This window comes from Sciurus carolinensis, chromosome 7, assembly GCF_902686445.1.
Source record: "Sciurus carolinensis chromosome 7, mSciCar1.2, whole genome shotgun sequence".
In the NCBI taxonomy this organism is placed as follows: Eukaryota; Metazoa; Chordata; class Mammalia; order Rodentia; family Sciuridae; genus Sciurus; species Sciurus carolinensis.
In genome coordinates, this window is record NC_062219.1 from 109338036 (window position 1) to 109356482 (window position 18447).

At 40.4% G+C, this 18447-nt stretch overlaps 1 protein-coding gene across 6 annotated transcripts in view; it reads left to right on the top strand.

Moving 5' to 3' along the window:
- Adgrf5 (adhesion G protein-coupled receptor F5) overlaps positions 1 to 6357 on the top strand; it is a 97178-nt gene extending 90821 nt beyond the window's left edge. For 5 of the 6 annotated variants that reach the window (XM_047558091.1, XM_047558095.1, XM_047558093.1 and 2 more), the window contains 2 exons: positions 285 to 369; positions 2266 to 6357. In XM_047558091.1, coding sequence (XP_047414047.1) covers positions 285 to 369; positions 2266 to 2345 — 165 coding nt within the window. In that variant the 3' untranslated portion in view covers positions 2346 to 6357. Of the gene's footprint in view, positions 1 to 284; positions 370 to 1546; positions 1614 to 2265 lie in introns of all 6 variants that reach the window. The other variant, XM_047558094.1, reaches the window with a different exon arrangement.
- The last annotated feature ends 12090 nt before the right edge of the window (positions 6358 to 18447 follow it).

Here is an 18447-nt window from a genome sequence, read left to right on the forward strand (position 1 = left end):
GAAAAAAAGAACAAATGAAAAAAAGAAAGAAAAGAAGGAGGAAGGGAGTGAAGGAAGGAAGGAAGGGAAGGATGGAGGAGAAACATTATTCAAAAGTTGTTTTTTTATCATCTGATTTTTCTAATACTGATGATAAAATTCCATTGTCTCCATGTGGCCCAAGGAGTTGGAATTAGAAATGCAGGGAAGTGACCGCTGGGGGGCAGCAAACCAATCCCCCAAGAGGTCAAATAGTCCTGGTCTAATAAATTTGCTTTTTGATTGTCTCTTTTCTTGTCTTCTAGTCAACATCCATAGGCTCATCTACACCTGTGTTTTCTATGAGTTCTCCAATATCAAGAAGATTTAACAATCTTTTTGGTAAAACAGGTATGTAGTGGCTTCTAGGTGCTCCCTGGTTGACTAGAACAAATTTGCCTTGTTGGGGAGCCTCAACACCCCTATTTTTCCACCCCTACTTCTTGGCATTACCTGAAATAACCTCATTTGAGACAGGGGTCAAATGCAGCAACTTGCTTACATTTTCACAAATCACAAGGAGGTTGGTACAGAGGGCAACTCCCTTTAGTAATAATAACCAATAATAACTCATGGAGAATCTTGACCAGTCTTGGAGGGCTGTCCATCAAGTCATCAGCACAAAGTGAGACCTGTAAGTTGCTCTTGTCATACAGAGTAGATAGTCCTGGTTTCTGTGCTGTGGTACAGCAAAGATTATGTTTAGAAAATCTGACTGTAGGATACCACTCTATGGGTTTGTTTCCCCCTTTTCTCCCTTCTTATAGAATGTGCTTGTTTTATACATTGACATTTACGAAACCATGCATACCTGTGAGGGACCATCTAAGTTAGCAGTTCTATTAGAAACACAGTTAAAATTACCATCTTGGAGGTATGAAGTAAATAGTATATAAGACTTGGGACAATGTTCTGAGCTATTCTGGTAAATTGAAATCCATGACCCATGCCAATGTCCCCAACAGGAAAAGAAGCACCCAAATTCTTGCCAGCTTTTTTGAACTGAATAGATCTCACCAAAATGCAGAGTTGAGAAGTTTCTCAATATTCCAAAACAAGCCCTCTCATATAAAAGTAAATTTTGAATATGCCTATCATTGCTAAATCTACAAAGAACTTAGTAATTTCTGCTTCAGTTTGATGAATTACTCATGAAACTGACAGACCTTCACTTTTCATTTTGAAAGGCACTGATTTGACCTGTCATGAAATGATCAAGTTTCCAGGGGGTGTCAGAACCCTTGGGCTTTCCTAGCACTGTCACTGGGATGTGTTGACCATTTGCATTAAAATGAAAATTTTATTATATTATTCCACCCAGTCAGAAAGTGATATATTATGTAAGGCCAATAAAATGGATTCTTTGTTTCTGAGTCAGTCAGATAAACACTGGGCGTGGGCTCTGTTCTTGGAGAACGAGAGCTTGATATTCCTGCCACTGGATGCTCTCCCCAGGGTCATCAGTACGTCTCCACTTTGTCCCATTTGGAGGGTGCATAATCACTGTAACTTTGGTTTATGTTGTCAGCAGCCCCAAAGGTCCCCCCAGGCAAAGACGGAAACCTTGTTAACAGTTGCAGTTCACGAATCTGATGGTAGGGTGGACACTCTGACCCTTCCCTTGCCCAACACATACTCCTTACGCTCCCTTGTGCACAGTGCCCTCCGTCTGCCCACATGAGTCTGTGCGGCTGCTCCAGTGCTGCCCTTCTGACGCTGGTTCTCGGGCACTTTTGTTGTTACCCCGGGTTTCTGTTTCTTCTGGATCCTGCTTTTTCTGCCCTTATAATATTCTCTTTCCCTCCTTTTCCCCCCTTTTACAAACCTCCACCTTTGGCTCAGCCTCCTGGTTCCTTCCAAAAGCTTCCCCAAGTCACCATAATCAAGGGGACCAGGGAGGCTCCCTCAGGCAAATGTCCCCAGGCGTGTGCATGTGGTGGCATGTGGAGAGGCTGCCCACATTGAGATCTCCCTTTCCTTTCCTTCATAGAAATCTGGCTGCTGGTGTGTTGTGACGTAGTTAGTGCTTGTCGGCTGCCATGCATGCTTGAGAATGGCAGCATTTCTGCGTGTGTTGACTGGCACTCCGGGCCAGGGAGGAGGAGGGCAGGCATGGGTTGGTTTCTGGGCTTGGCTGAGCTTACCCAGCTCCTGGATTAGAGCTCCCCTGGGTCCGTTAGGAGATGTTCACACCCCAGAGTTCATGAAGGCTTATCTGTGAGGCTGAGCCACGACTCTGTTTTCCAGGAACGTACAATGTCTCCACCCCAGAAACAACCAGCTCCTCCGTGGAAAACTCATCCAGTGCTTATTCATTGCTCAACTAAGAACAGAAAAATCCAACCCACATGACCTCTTGGAACCGGTGGACGTGATCTGAGCAAGAGACCCTTTCAAAGCTATGGGTGAAGTGTTCTCTTGGCAGGCTTCTGGGAACAGATGCTGAAGAGTCTTTTCCACTAGAAAAGAGGCTTTCTTTTGTAAAAAGACAGATAAAAGGAATGGTGATGTTTATTTTTGCTCCCCACCCCTACCCCTCTGGTGATGCCAAGTGTGTATAGTATTTAAGTGAAACTCAAATCCCCCAGGCCCGACTTTTCTGTCTATATTGTAAAATAGAATTTTGTAGAGACATTTCACTTTATGCTATTGACTACAAAGATAAGCTTTGATTAAAATAATAAGTAGGAAGCTAGTACCTAGGAAATATTTAAGCAGATTGTAGGAAGGAAGGAAGGAATGGAGGGAGGGAGGGAGAGAGGAAGGAAAGGGAAAGAAAAAGAAAAAAAGGAAGGAGAAGGAAAAATAAAAAAATAAAACAACATTAAGGACCACATTTCAAGGTTTCCATGGTAATGATCTAATATAATCACTCAGATATTTCAACCCTGAGAGGTTAAAAAAAATAACTCAAAAATGGACACTGAAAGTAAGATGAGGGGGATGAGTGTGGTTATCTTCCTGATATTTTCCTAGTTAAGAAGGAGGGGGAAAGACTGTGGAAAAATAGGAAATTACATCATTGGGATGCTTTCAAGTGGATAATGATATTTATAAGCAATGCATCCAGGGCGCCGAGGTTCTCCTAATGTAGACATGCGTGGATTCCTTTGTGTGTCAAGGTCAAACCTAAGTGAATGAACATGCAGAGGAAGTATGACTGCAGGTCTTCAGATTCAAGTAGATCCCACTGCTCACTGAAGGTTTTCAGTTTATTGAAAAAGCCTTCTGTTTCATTTTAGCACACATTTTGAATACCAAAAAGAAAATTATATTTTTATACCAACGACTGGCAAATGTGACATATTGCACTGAAAATGGACTCCAACTGTCTTATATGTAACAGCTTTAACCAGGTACTTCTTCTCTGTGCATTATAGACTAGATTTTGACAATCTGCTGACATTGTACATTACAGTTGTTGTTCTTACTGAGCCTATGATGGCCCTTGGTGTGCTGTAAAGCTCTCTGTGCAGTATTTCTTTCAGTTCCCAGACCAATATACATTAAGAGTTTTGTATGGTTCAGTTTGCATTTACTACAACCACTTGGAAAGCTTCCAGAGAAAAATTTTACAGAGGACTCTTCAAATGACACTTTACCTTGATGCGCAAATGGCAGAACTTATCCCAAGGATTTGATCATTTATGAATTATTGGTGTGTATGTTGTTTGTGTGTGTGCATTTCATCAAAATACAAATATTTATTAAACTGTATCCATATTAGAGTTCAACATGGGCTGTAGATATAGCAGCCCAAATATTGCAGATCCATCCAATCCTGATCCCAAAGGGAAATGTAATAGGAACATGGGGCTACTCATGACAGTGTTCAGTGGGGTCTTCATAAGGACTGGGAACAGGAATGGGGCCCTATTGTTAGAAAGATGGACCAAGAGAGTCTGAGAGTCAACAACCTTCTCCCCTTTTAAACTGAGGCTTGAGAGTTTTATATTAACATTTTAACCCTTGAAAATCTCTCTTTCTTTTAATTTTAAATTCTACCTCTGCCTCTCTCTTATTCACAGAGTACAAGAACGGGGTCCTAACAATGGTTAAAGTCAGTGAACTCAATTTCTACATGTTCATAAATGCCATAGACATCTCTCCCATGTTTGCTCCAGAATTGTCACATCCCTGCCTCAACTGAATTGTGTCGTTTTTAAATTCCCTAAAGGAAATGGTCATGAGGCTATAAATGCAGGACATGTTCTCCAGGCAATGATCAACCTGGGTGCAGAGCTCAGCACTGAGAAGACAGAGGCAAAGGTTCAGGTGGAGGATCCATTGAATTAGAATTAGATATATCAAGAAAGATCAGCCTCTACTGGTTTGGTTCCTGGAGTTATGTCAAGAGAGTAGAGGCGAGCTAGGGTGAAATGCTAGCTGGTTAAGCATGCCAACAGGGGAACCACAGCCCTGGAAGGAGGCTGTGGCCGTCATGTTAAAAACAACAAGGGAACAAGAAACACTGAATTTCCATGGGCTTTGATAGAGTTCCCTTGGGAGTCATTGTGCTTGATCTTATGAAGGGAACCTCCATAATGACAGGAACTTTCCGTGGAATTCCCTCAGGTGTAGATCTGGCCCTCTGCCTACAGTCGTTAACAGAGGCACGTTCCCTTGTTCCCAACACACCCAGCCCTGCACACATGTGCCCACACATGCACGGGTGCACACACTTGCGTTCACACACAGGCAAGCATGCACCTCCCTTTTGACCGCAGCACTGGATCCAAGTTCCAGAAAAGTCCTGAGAATGAAGTATAGAAGAAACTCTTTCTGGTATTCTGCCCACTGCAATATACATAGTTCAAACCTAGCCTTTCCTACGAATATCCCAAAATAAGCAATAGAATTCAAAACTGTAGAAGAGGACCGCCCATGGATTGGCAAATTTGATGAAAGCCAGAGCCTTCTTGGCCCTGAGGTCGCTGATTCTCAAGCAGCAAGGACAGCAGGCAACTAGCAGCAGAGGAGGCACATGGATGCTGATATGGGTGTCAAGTGAGCCCCGTGGTCACCTCACCTTGTACCTAGTGCTTTCCTATTCCTGACATCTCTCAGTGTGTCAGTCAAATTCAAGGACCAAAAACTTTCTTGAATGAAGTTGTTTTAGTCATCTTTTTTGGTTGCTATAACCAAAAGTCCTGACAAGAACAATTTTAAGGAGGAAAAGTTTATTTGGGGGCTCACAGTTTGAGAGGTCTCAGTTCATAGATAGCCGGCTTCATTCCTTGGGGCTTAAGGTGAGGCAGAACATCATGGCAGAATAATGTGGCAGAAGAAAGCAGGTCAGGACATGGCCAGCAAAAAGCAGAGACAGAGACTCCACCCAACAGGGATAAAATATATGTTCCAAAGGCACACCTGCAAGGAGCCACCTCCTCCAGCCACTCCCTACCTGCCTACAGTTACCACCCAGTTAATCCCTAGTAGGGGATTCATGCACTGATTAGGTTCAGACTCTTAGAACCCAATCATTTCACTTCTAAACTTTCTTGCATTGTCTCACATGTGAGTTTTTGGGGAACATCTAATAGCTAAACCAAAACAGAAGTGAAGGCAGTTTCTTGCAAAGAAATCTGAGTTAATATTTTAGAGATTATGAAGTCCAAGCATTCACAAATGAACAATTAATGTAAACTACAGTCATGCTGTCTGGGAATGTTCTCAATCCATCCTTTCTCTACTGAGTCACATGTTTGCCATCTTCCTCCCCATTTCCTCTTGCTTATTTCAGGAAAAAGATAAATAGATGTCCATGGAGTTTTCAGAATGTAAGGTGTTAAGGTCAGAAATGAAGAAACACTGAGGGAGGTTGAAGCCTCTTGTGTGGAGAATTTCAGAGAGGTCTGATTTGGCAGTTTTCAGACACGAAGATGAGAAAAATTAGAGTAGCCAGCAAGGACAGGTGGGAGGTGTGGGGAGTAACTTCCAGGTAAGTGGAGCAGAAGTCACAATCATACAGGAAGACAGAAGGGAATTGTGTGGTCCTAGAGATGCCTGTACGTGGAACACATTTCATTTGTGGCACGGGAGGATGATGTCAAACAGCAGCACTGCATCCTGAACAGAAAGCCAGTGGCCCATGCCCATAAAAGTCCCATTCCCTGAGAGTCCAGAATAAAGAAGGAGTTCACAGTGGACATACCTCTCTTATGTGTTCTCTGAAAGGCAACAGAAAGAGCGTCTCACCTTTTCAAAGTTGTTGACTTTAAGATCAGATGTTATAGGTTTCTAAAATTATGAACTGAGATTTTTAAATCATGTCTTAGTGGTATGCCAGCAAACAGCTGTTTCCTTTCTTTGCTTTTAATAATAAAAAATTGAATGAGATCTCAAGTTTTCTTTGCATAAATGGGCTGCTTTTTTGGTAGTGTGCTGCTGTTGCTCTTTCAGGCTTCCCCACATCAACCAGAATTTAATCCCATTCCCCAAATAGTAAATGATCCTGTCAATTTTCCAGGCATGGGATGAACTCCACTGGCCGGCAGAGCTGATGTCTTTTCTCACACCATCTGCACTCAGAGCCAGTATGTGATGATCGAGCACCTCACAGAGGATTTAAACAGGGTACTTGCAGTAAAGTTTGCAGAACCTGACTGATCATCTGGGAAACAAACAGATGTCCATTCCAACATTTATGCGTGGTTTTGTGGGAGTTTTTCTTGGCAGCTGAAAATAGAGCCTTCATATCTTCTATAGATGAACATCCTCTAGCACATTTGAGACAAACCAAGTTTCCTAAGGTTTCCACTCCCAGTGAATATGGAGTGGACAGAGGAAAGAAGGAGGAAAGATGGGTACAATGATGGAAGCCCATCCTGTGCCAGACACCTGCTCTCAATTTCCAAATACCATTTCTAGATGTTGGGAGTGAGCATGGAGATTTTGGTTGTGGTGTCCCATAATTGAGATACAGTCATCCTGTCTAGTTTTAAGTGAGCTTATAGACCACCCATTCTTTCCCTTTTGCCTATAAACTTTGAGAAGGAAGAGTGTCCATGACAGGTCTCTCTGCACAAATGGAACAGGAGTAGGAACTATGTGAGCCTGTTCACACCCCAGGGGTTTTACTCTTTAATGCAGAGCCAACTGAAGTATGCTGGTAATCATTAAAGACTAAACACAACCCAGAAAAAAGCGGGTGGGACTTATTCTCAGCATGAAAGGCAACAGAGACTGATTGGGCAAGTCTTGGGAAGATCGCTGTTTCAGTCCACTGCTGATGGCATTGAACAACAAAATCCAACACTGACTTTTGGCCCTGCCCCTTTTGGAATTGAGTTTGATTAGTACCATCTTTTGTCCTACATCCTGCCAACCTGACCTTGGCTGTGAGAAGAGGTGTTTGATTTTGATTAATGGAGGAAAACTGTACATCCATTTGCTGTTTTTATTTCTTTCCTGGAACTGGGGACATTTTCTCATGCCCCAGGAGTTCACTCCTAGCTATCTTAGTTGAAGTAGTCTTGACAGGACTCTCCAGCTGGGCTAATGAGTGACAGCTGGCTCCAGCGCTTGGCTGCCCAACAACCGGCCTGCTTCTCCTGAGGCTTTGTCGCCACCTAGTGGACAACAGAGGAGGCGCCTCCCCTGTGGTCCATGCTCAGAAAGAACATCAGAGAGGCAGAGGGCAGGATGCTATATGCAGTGGGCAACATACAGTGAAATTACTTGGATCATATGAACAGGATGAATGGTCAAGACCTATTGGATGATAAAATTCAAAGAGTCATTCTCACTCCCCATCTCCTAACAGTTTTACAGTATGATTCTTGCAGAGGAAAAGGAAATCAGAAAGCAATATGGGGGTTTGGAAACGGGACATTCCAGTCACATAGTTTCGTTGTGCACACTGGATTTTCAAGTTGGTGTACATTTCTGAGAAATACTAGCTGGAATATCTCCCTCATGCTTTTTCCTCCTTCCCCACTGTATCCAATTTATGAAATGATCAGAAAAATTAAAAGCATCCCTAGAAATGTCCTAATTCTGGTCCCGCCATACCAGATGGGCTTCCAGAAGAGTCTGAGGAAGCAAAGTGGATGCCTTCCATGGTTCATGGGACCTTAAGATTTTTTCCATCGTGCAGCAACAAAAGCATTGACTTGGATGATCCTATTCCCTTTTCTAATTTGTCCATTGAGTTCCGTGGTTGGACAGGATTTTTCACTGGCAATTCATGTTGAATCTGCAGCTGTCCAGGGCTGTGTGACAGCCCAGCCTGCAGCTGAGGCCAGATGGTAAGTTTCTTGTGCAGCCTCTGGGCATGCATTGCCAAAGCACCATCTGAGGAGGCCCAAGAGAAGTAAATATGGCCAGTTGCCGAGAGGGCTGGTCCTTGGAGCCGAGGCACCAGCCAACCTGGCCTTATGTAATGAGGAAGATATCTTCCCAGCATGGGAGAATGTCATGGGCCTTGTGGTTCCATTAACAGAAAACAAAACTTCAAAAAGAAATAAACCTTAATATGCAAATACCTCTGGGTAAAAGTCATACACAGCATCTTTTCTCTAAAGAAAAATGATCCACAACAATAAATATTAGCAAACATTTATTGAGATTTTACTATGTACCCAGTGCTGTTTTAAGATTTTTACACATATAATCTCCTTTAAACCCTACAGCAACCCATTTCAAATGGAAAAAAAAAAACCTAAGCATAAAAAAGTTAATAACTTAGCATAATATTCTCCAAATTCATCCATTTGCCTGGGGGGGGTGGGCAGGGGGCAAGAATGGAGGAAGGAGGGACTATCTAGAGGGAAAAGAGGGGTGGGAGGGGTGGAGGGAAGGAAAAAAATAACAGAATGCATCAAAAACTATTACCCTATGTAAATGTGTGATTACACAAATGGTATGCCTCTACTTCATGTACAGAGAGACAAGATGTATCCCATTTGTTTAAAATAAAAATAAGTTAAAAAAAAAGAAAGGTTAATAACTTGCCCAGAGTCACACAGCTAAGAAATGAAAGTGACACGGAGTATGCGTGTGTCACCACCTCACTATGAGACCTTTCTACACAACCTGATGCCGTTACTTTGTCAAAAGTGGCTTCCATAGAGGGAAGAGTCTCCATACCACAAAATGAGACAGGGAGGACTAAGGTGGCAGAACAGGTGGAGGAGTTACGACTGTTCTGAGTTTAAACTCATTTGTAATTTCATGGAGGTGCAGGTTTTGGGCAAACTTTAGAATCCACCTGCTTCTTTTATTAGTCTCTGACAAACAACAGAGGATTCCTGCTGTGTTGCTTTATTAAAAATAGATCTCAAATTAGCCACCTAATTGACTCCCCAAATGATCACCTTGACTCTATGTGCCATCTTAATTTTTAGCCTTCATTTAGACGATCTCCTCCTGAGGTTCCAATCACCAGTGACATTATTTTTATTCTTGTCACAGATCTATCAAGTATTCTCAGAGTGTTGGATGTCACAGAGGAGGAAAATAGGATTTCCCAGAAATGAAGTGTGATGTTGAAGCCGCATTTAAACACAGTGGAGAATTAAGACATCTGTCTCGATAAGTTTGCCTAAGTCGTGATTTTTCCTTGTGAGATGCAAACTAAATCAGCAGCTGATTGGCAACTTAAATCATTTGAATTCTTTGCTTCACCTTGCACAAGGAGATGCAGTGGCTATTCTTCAGCATTGATTGACAGCCGATTTAGTGAATATTAGGGTGGTTAAGAGCATGGGCTCTAGAGTTATGCTTCCCAATCAGGGGTCCGTCACTTCTTCGTTTGTGACCTGGGACAAAGTGACTCTCTTGTGACTCAATTTCTACAAACTAAAAGGGATAATAATGGTACGAGCTTTACAGATTACTAGCAAATTCTTATAAAGCTCACAGAATAAAGTTACTGCTGAATAAATTTGGCCACAATTGCTTTTTATCAATCTGTATGTATATTTAAAAATTATACATATATAAATAAAATACACACACACACACAAAGAACCTAAATTTAGACAAATTCTCTAATCAGAATCAAAATATAGATTTTGTTCCCATCTCCACAACTAATCCCTGGGTAGGAGTCTTTGAAAATAATCCCAAAGTTGACTGACATCCTAAGGAATGACTTTACCAAGGGCTGAGTTTAAATTATGTCCATTATGAATCCAGAATGGGAGCATAAGTCACAGAACAATGGAGTGAGCCTGGTTAGCTTCCCGTATCTGCATCTCATCAGCTCTGGAGAGCATATATATTACACCATTTCTTTTAATCCTACACTAATTCCATTCTTTCCTGTCTTCACAGATGACGCATTGTGTGTGTAGCAGTAGTGTTAGTGAAGGCTCCCTTGGTTATAGGCAACAAAACCATATCTAAAATGAGTTTAAGCAAAAATCTGTACTTACTAGCTCCTATAACTAGGGAAGATGCTAACTTGGGCTAGATTGGTGCATCTCCAGGTACAGCTGGATTCAGGGGCTCAAGCAGTGTGCTTAGTGTTCTGCTTTTTCTTTTGTGGCTTTGCCTCCCTCTGTCTCTTTAATTCATTCCAGGACAGATCTGTGAGGAAAGAAATCTCAGAGGTCTATGGATCCATAGGCAGAGATGCATAAGGAAGAATAACTCTTTGCTTCCCCTTATGTCTGTTCCTATGGCAATGCAGGGCATTGTGACTGGCTTAGTCTGGGTCATGTGTGAGCTCTGCGGAAACCATCATCTCAGTTAGGATTATGTTCTCTGTGACTAATAAAGATTCAAAATAACAGTGACTTAAAATAGAGGTTTACTTCTGTAGTGCAAATATCTGCAGCTAAGCAGCCCAAGTCTTGTATGACATCTTCTCTGCATATAGTCCTGAGTTCAGACACCACGTGTGTATATATTTGTGTGTGTGCATATATATGTGTGTGTGTGTGTGTGTGTGTGAGATTGTGTGTGTGTGTGTGTGTGTGTGTGTGTGTGTGTGTGTGTGTATCTGCTTATCTGCTTTCCCCAGAGTCACCTCATGTCATGGCCCCTGATGACAGCTCCCACTCTGGCCATCACGCATCCCTTAGGACAGAGGAAGGGACTAAGGTGGTATACACCGAGACTCTTGTCTGCTTCCATTCCATTGTCCCAACATGGCCACACTGCTCCACCTATTTGCAAGGAAGGTAGGAGAACACACACTATATTCTGGAGAGATATTTGACCAGCTCAATTTGGGGTTTCTACTCCTGAGAAAAGAGAGAGGAGAGCTGCTGGCCTCCATTTTTGCCTGGGGCCGATAATCTCTCTCCCCTGCCTCCCACTGTGTCCACAGACCCTTCTTCTGATCCTTCTTTTAGATTCTCTTTTTATTCTCTTGACTAGATAAACATCTTAAAATGTTACTGCTGATTTCCATGGGGTTGGTGAGCCACACATGGGTCAAATTGTCCTAGATTTGTCCAGGCCCTGAGGGAAGCCACAACCCAGATGAGGCCATGTCTCAATTCACCCTGGGGTTCCAGGACCAGCTTTGGGCAACATTGCGAAAGGCGGAAGGGATGGGTCTTGTCTTCACTTCTCTCTCACTGTTAGTACGCTCTCTTTTCCACTTCTTCCCCTCCCTCCCTCTCTCACCCTGGTGGACTGCCCTACCCATGTCAGATCTTTCCTGTCTTTCACATCAGTGCTCATCAGAGGTCACCGGCGTCTGGCCCCACCATCTCCCATTCCACACCTACTGGATTTGTGTGTGACTTGCCAAGTAGTACTCATAACCATAGGATAAACACGATACATCTATTTGACGGTGCATTTTTCTTAGACATTTGTGGAACATACGTTGTGAATGTGTTAAAACTAACACAGGAAAGTTGTTTCTCTATGTTCATAAACATACAGAAATGCAAATAGGTGACTAATTGGAAATAAAACAGTATCCAGAATAAAGAAAAACAAGCAAAAAAGATCTTAACATACTGTTAGAGGTAGATAATCCTACATTTCATAGCACCCCTCCAAACCACTAATCTTATTAGGCTTTTCTGCAGCCAAACAAAAATAATAGATTCTGCTATTAAGTGGTTCTGTGACCTTTACGAGACACTGTTCTCTCTAGGATCTCTTCCATTTATTCAAGTATGAAAACTGGACTTGAGCATGCCTGAGACTCTGTCAAGCCATAAGATGAATAATATAATTCACCAGAAAGAAGAGACTCAAGAACAAAGATGTGGGATGGTAATTTGCTTGTCAGTGAGTCAAGGTGGATATTACTTTGTGTACAGTGCAACTGTGGTCCACACCCAAGAGCTGGTTAAAAAGAACTGAGGACTCCTATGAGGAATAGGCACTCCAATGCTTAGTTAGCATTTGAAGGCTCCTAATCAAAAGTGAGAAACATCTGTGGCAAAACTTTAAACCTTCTACTATTGGTGTTGATCTGTTCTTCTTTTTCTAGGGCTTTGAGCTGCAATATTAGATCATTTAATTGTTGACTTTTTCTTCTTTTATTGAATGCACTCTGGGCATTGAATTTTCCTCTTAGTACTGCCTTTATAGTATCCCAGAGATTTTCATATGTTGTATTGTTGTTCTTGTTTAACTCTAAATTTTTTTTATGTCCTCCCTGATGTTTTCTGTTATTCATGCATCATTCAATAGTGTATTATTTAGTCTCCAGGTGTTGGAGTAGTTTCCATTTTTTAAATTTTATCATTGATTTCTAATTTCATTCCATTATGATCTGATAGAATGCAAGGTAGTATCTCTAGCTTTTTGTATTTGCTAAGAATAACTTTGTGGTATAATATATGGTCTATTTTAGTGAAGGATCCATGTGCTATTGAGAAGAAAGTGTATTCACTCGTTGATGGATGGAATATTCTATACATGTCTGTTAAGTCTAAATTATTGATTGTGTTATTGAGTTCTGTGGTTTATTTGTTCAGTTTTTGTATTGAAGATCTTTCTCCAATGGTGAGAGAGGTGTGTTAAAGTCACCTAGTATTATTGTGGGTGGATCTATTTGGTTCCTGGAATTGAGAAGGATTTGTTTAATATACATGGATGAGTCATTGTTTGGGGCATAAATATTTATGATTGTTATGTCTTGCTGATTTATGCTTCCCTGAAGCAGTATGAAATGTCCTTCTTTATCCCTTCTGACTAAATTTGGCTTGAAGTTCGCTTTATCTGAAATGAGAATGGAAACCCCCACTTTTTTACCGAGTTTGTGTGCGTGGTATGTTTTTTCCCATCCTTTCTCCTTTAGTCTGTGGACATCTTTTTCTAAAAGATGAGTCTCTTGAAGGCAGCATATTGTTGGGTCTTTCTTTTTAATCCAATCTGCCTGTATATGTCTTTTGATTGAGTTTAGGTCATTAACATTCAGGGTTATTATTGAGATATGACTTGTATTCCTGGTCATTTTGGCTTTTTTTTTTTTTTTTTTGTAAACAAATGGGATACATGTTGATTCTCTGTCTGTACATGGAGTAAAGGCATACCATTTGTGTAATCATACATTTACATAGGGTAATGGTGCTTGATTCATTCCATTATTTTTTCCGTACCCCCCACCCCTCCCACCCCTCTTTTCCCTCTATACAGTCCCTCCTTCCTCCATTCTTGCCCCCCCCCCATATGTGTCATCATCCACTTATCAGCGAGATCATTCTTCCTTTGGTTTTTTGAGATTGGCTTATCTCATTTAGCATGATATTCTCCAGTTTCATCCATTTGCCTGCAAATGCCATAATTTTATTATTCTTTATGGCTATGCAATGGAGAAAAGATAGCCTCTTCAACAAATGGTGCTGGGAAAACTGGAAATCCACATGCAACAGAATGAAACTAAACCCCTATCTCTCACCCTGCACAAAACTCAACTCAAAATGGATCAAGGACCTCGGAATCAGACCAGAGACCCTGCATCTTATAGAAGAAAAAGGAAGTCCAAATTTTCAACATGTTGGCTTAGGATCAGACTTCCTTAACAGGACTTCCATAGCCCAAGAAATAAAAGCAAGAATCAATAACTGGGATAGATTCAAACTAAAAAGCTTTCTCTCAGCAAGGGAAACTATCAGCAATGTGAAGAGAGAGCCTACAGAGTGGGAGAAAATCTTTGTCACCCATACTTTATTTTTGGTTTTTAACTTGACTTGGTTTCTCCTTTAATTGGCTATTCTTTTAGGGTAGTTCCTCCCTTTCCTGACTTGGATCGTTGTTTTTCACTTCTTCCTCATGGAATATTTTGCTGAGAATGTTCTGTAGCACAGGCTTTCTATTTATTTGTAAATTCTTTTAGTGTTTGTTTATCATGGAAGAATTTTATTTTGTCATCAAATCTAAAGGTAAATTTTGCTGGGTATAAGATTCTTGGTTGACATCCATTTTCTTTCAGAGCTTGAAATATATTTTTCCAGGCCCTTCTTGCTTTTAAGGTCTGGGCTGAGAAATCTGCTGATATCCCATATTGGTTTCCCCCTGTACGTAATCTGCAGAGTCGAAATCAATGAAATTGAAACAAAAGAAACAATACAAAAAATTGACAAAACAAAAAGTTGGTTCTTTGAAAAAATAAACAAAATTGATAAACCCTTAGCCACATTAATGAAGAGAAGGAGAGAAAAATTCAAATTACTAAAATTCATGATGAAAAAGGAAATATCATGACAGACACTATTGAAATGCAAAAAATAATTAGAAACTACTTTTCAAATCTATCCTCCAACAAATAGAAAATCTCAAAGACATATACAGGTTTCTAGAGACATATGATCCATCCAAACTGAATCTGGAGGACATACACAATTTAAATAGATCAATTTTACACAATGAAATAAAAGAAGTCATCAAAAGCCTACCAACCTAGAAAAGTCTAGGACCAGATGGATTCTCAACTGAGTTCTACAAAACCATCAAAGAAGAACTCATTTCAATACTCCTCTGGAACAAGGCAGGGATGCCCTCTTTTACCACTTCTATTCAACATCAACCTTGAAACTCTAGCCAGATCAATCAGACAGACTGAAGAAATTAAAGGGATACAAGTAGGAAAAGAAGAACTTAAACTATCACTATTTGCTGATGACATGATTCTATATTTAGAGGAGCTGAAAATTTCCACCAGAAAACTTCTAGAACTCATAAATGAATTCAGTAATGTAGCAGGATATAAAATCAACACTCATAAATCTAATTCCTTTTTTGTTCATAAGTGATGAACCCTCTGAAAGAGAAATTAGAAAAACTGCCCCGTTTACAATAGACTAAAAAAAAATGCTTGGGAATCAATCTAACAAAAGAGGTGAAAGACCTCTACAATGAGAACTACAGAACACTAACGAAAGAATTTAAAGACAACCTTAGAAGATGGAATGATCTCCCATGTTCTTGGATAGGCAGAATTAATATTGTCAAAATGGTCATACTACCAAAAGCACTATAGAAATTCAATGCAATTCCAATTAAAATTCCAATGACATTCCTCATAGAAATAGAGAAAGAAATCATAAAATTCTTCTGGAAGAATAAGAGATCCAGAATAGCCAAAGCAATCATGAGCAGGAAGAGTAAAGCAGGTGGTATCACAATACCAGATCTTTAGCTGTTCTACAAAGCAAAAGTAACAAAAATGGCATGGTATTGGCATCGATAGGCAGGTAGACCACTGGTACAGAATAGAGGACACAGAAACAAATTCACATAAATACAGTTATCTCATACTAGACAAAGGTGCCAAAAACATACAGTGGAGAAAAGATAATCTATTCAACAAATGGTGCTGGGAAAACTGGAAATTCATATGCAGCAAAATAAAACTAAACCCCTACCTCTCACCCTGAACAAAACTCAACTCAAAATGGTTCAAGGACTTAGGAATTAGAACAGAAACCCTGCACCTAATAGAAGAAAAAGTAGGTACAAATCTTCATTATATTGGCTTAGGACCAGACTTCCTTAACAGGACTCCCAAAGCACCAGAAATAAAAGCGGGAATCAATAATCAGGGTAGATTCAAACTAAAATGTTTTTTCTCAGCAAAGGAAACATTAACAATGTGAAGAGAGAGCCTACAGAGTGGGAGAAAATCTTTACCACATGCACTTCAGATAGAGCACTAATTTCCAGAATCCATAAAGAACTCAAAAAACTTTACACCAAGAATACAAATAACCCCGTCAATAAATGGGCTAAGGAAATGAGACGACACTTCACAGAAGAAGATCTACAAGCAATCAACAGATATATGAAAAATGTTCAACATCTCTAGTAATAAGAGAAATGCAAATCAAAACTACCCTAATATTCCATCTCACCCCAATTAGAATGGCCATCATCAAGAACACAAGCAACAATAGGTATTGGCAAGGATGTGGGGAAAAAGATACACTCATACATTGTTGCTGGGGGTTGTGAATTGGTGCAGCCAATCTGGAAAGCAGTATGGAGATTCCTCAGAAAGCTTGGAATGGAACCACCATTTGATCTGGCTATCCCACACCTTGGCCTATACTCAAAGGACTTAAAATCAGCACACTACAGTGACACAGTCACATCAATGTTTATAGCAGCTCAATTCACAACATCTAGATTGTGGAACCAACCTAGAGGCCCTTTAATAGATGAATGAATAAAGAAACTGTGGTATAAATATACAATGGAATATTATTCAGCCACAAAGAATAAAATCATGACATTTGCAGGTAAATGGGTAGAGTTGGAGAATATCATGCTAAGTGAAATAAGTCAATCCCAAAAAACCAAAGGCCAAATGATTTCTCTGATAAGTGCTTGATGATACATAACGGGGGTCAGGGGAGGTAAGGAAAGAATGGAAGAAGGCTGAATTGTGTAGATGGAAATGAGGGGTGGGGAGGGGGCAGGGGAAGGAAAGATAATAGAATGAGACAAACATTATTACATTATGTACATGTAAGAATACGCAAATGGTATGACTCTACTTCATGTACAGAGAAACAATAGTTGTACTCCATTTGTGTACAATGAATCAAAATTAAAAAAAAAAAAACTTTAAATCTTGCTATCTCATATCACACCAGAAGTTTCATTATTAGTACAAAGGGTGTTAGAAATAATCTTTGCATTGATGAAATAGAATTATCAAAAAAACTATGAGTATAAAACTCTAACAGGCATAGTGAACCTGCTTTGGGGGTAAAACCTTAGGCTAGAACTCTGTCTGGTCCTGGGGTCTCCCTCACTTATTAGACAATCCCATTGACTGATCTAACTAGACCAGTGATTCTTAACCAGGGATGCTTTTATTTTATTACTCTCCAACCCTGTGGGTGGTAAGGTTAAGTGGCAGAAGTAGTCACTTCTTATTTCCATTTGACAGATGGTAAACCAAGATGGAGAAGAGCTTGAGTGATTTCTTACTAAAATGGCACAGCTTAGTTGGGTGGTCAACCAAGCCTGCACTGGGACCTGGCCTCTAGACCCATTTTCCACCTGTTTGAGCAGTGATTCTCAGGGTGTGATTGGCAGGTCAACAGCAACAGCAGCTCCTGGAACCTGTTAGAAATGCAGATTCTTAGACCCCACCCCAGATCTACCAAACTAGACACTCAAGGGGGCCCTGAAATCCGTATTTCAACTAGTCTGAAGGGGAGACTGTTGCACCAGGAGTTTGAGAGTCATGGCCTTTGGGGTTCTTTTGTCATTGCTACATACTCTTTTCTTACCTAAGCATTAAAGAGATTCTTCTAAATCTTTCAAACTTGTTTTCAGTACATTTAAAACTCCACAGAATTGCCATAACATCCATGCTTAGGAAACCTAGTAACCTCAATCAGGATCTCTCAGGCTCCTTGAAGTCTTTTATTAAGTTTCTAGTGGCAGTTGTTTGTTGAGTGGGGTTAAGAAACTCAGCTTTCCTTTTTACTGAATTTATCTGGGAACTTTCTTGTCCCAACTAGATTTTATCTCCTCAGGAACAATGAAAAGTATATCTAAAAATTCCTTAAAGTTCTCTCCTACCTGACACCTTCAGTTTGTTGATGTGACAACTTTACACATGAAAAGCATGTAAAATATACTTTCAATTTTTAAAAATATCTGAAAAAGAGTTTTTGGACAGCTTCAGCTCCCCAATACACATACATACATACAAAGCTGGACACATAGAAAATATTATTTATTTACTGAATTCATTAAAATTCTTTTTTTTTTAGAGTCAGAGAAAGAAGGAAGTTGATGGGTTGCCTAGCTGCCCTGGGTGTGTGTCTGTCTGTGGTGCTGGGGATTGAACCCCAGGCCTTGTACATGCCAGGCAAGTGCTCTACCACTAAGAAATCCTTCAGCAAGACAATAAAAGAGTAATTATACTATCATACCTGATGAAAAATGAGTATTTTCTTCTAATACATACATGTGGATTTCATCACATACATCTGATCTGAAATGAGAAAGTCAATCAAAGAAATGAGAGAGTCGACTTCAGCTACTCATTCATTT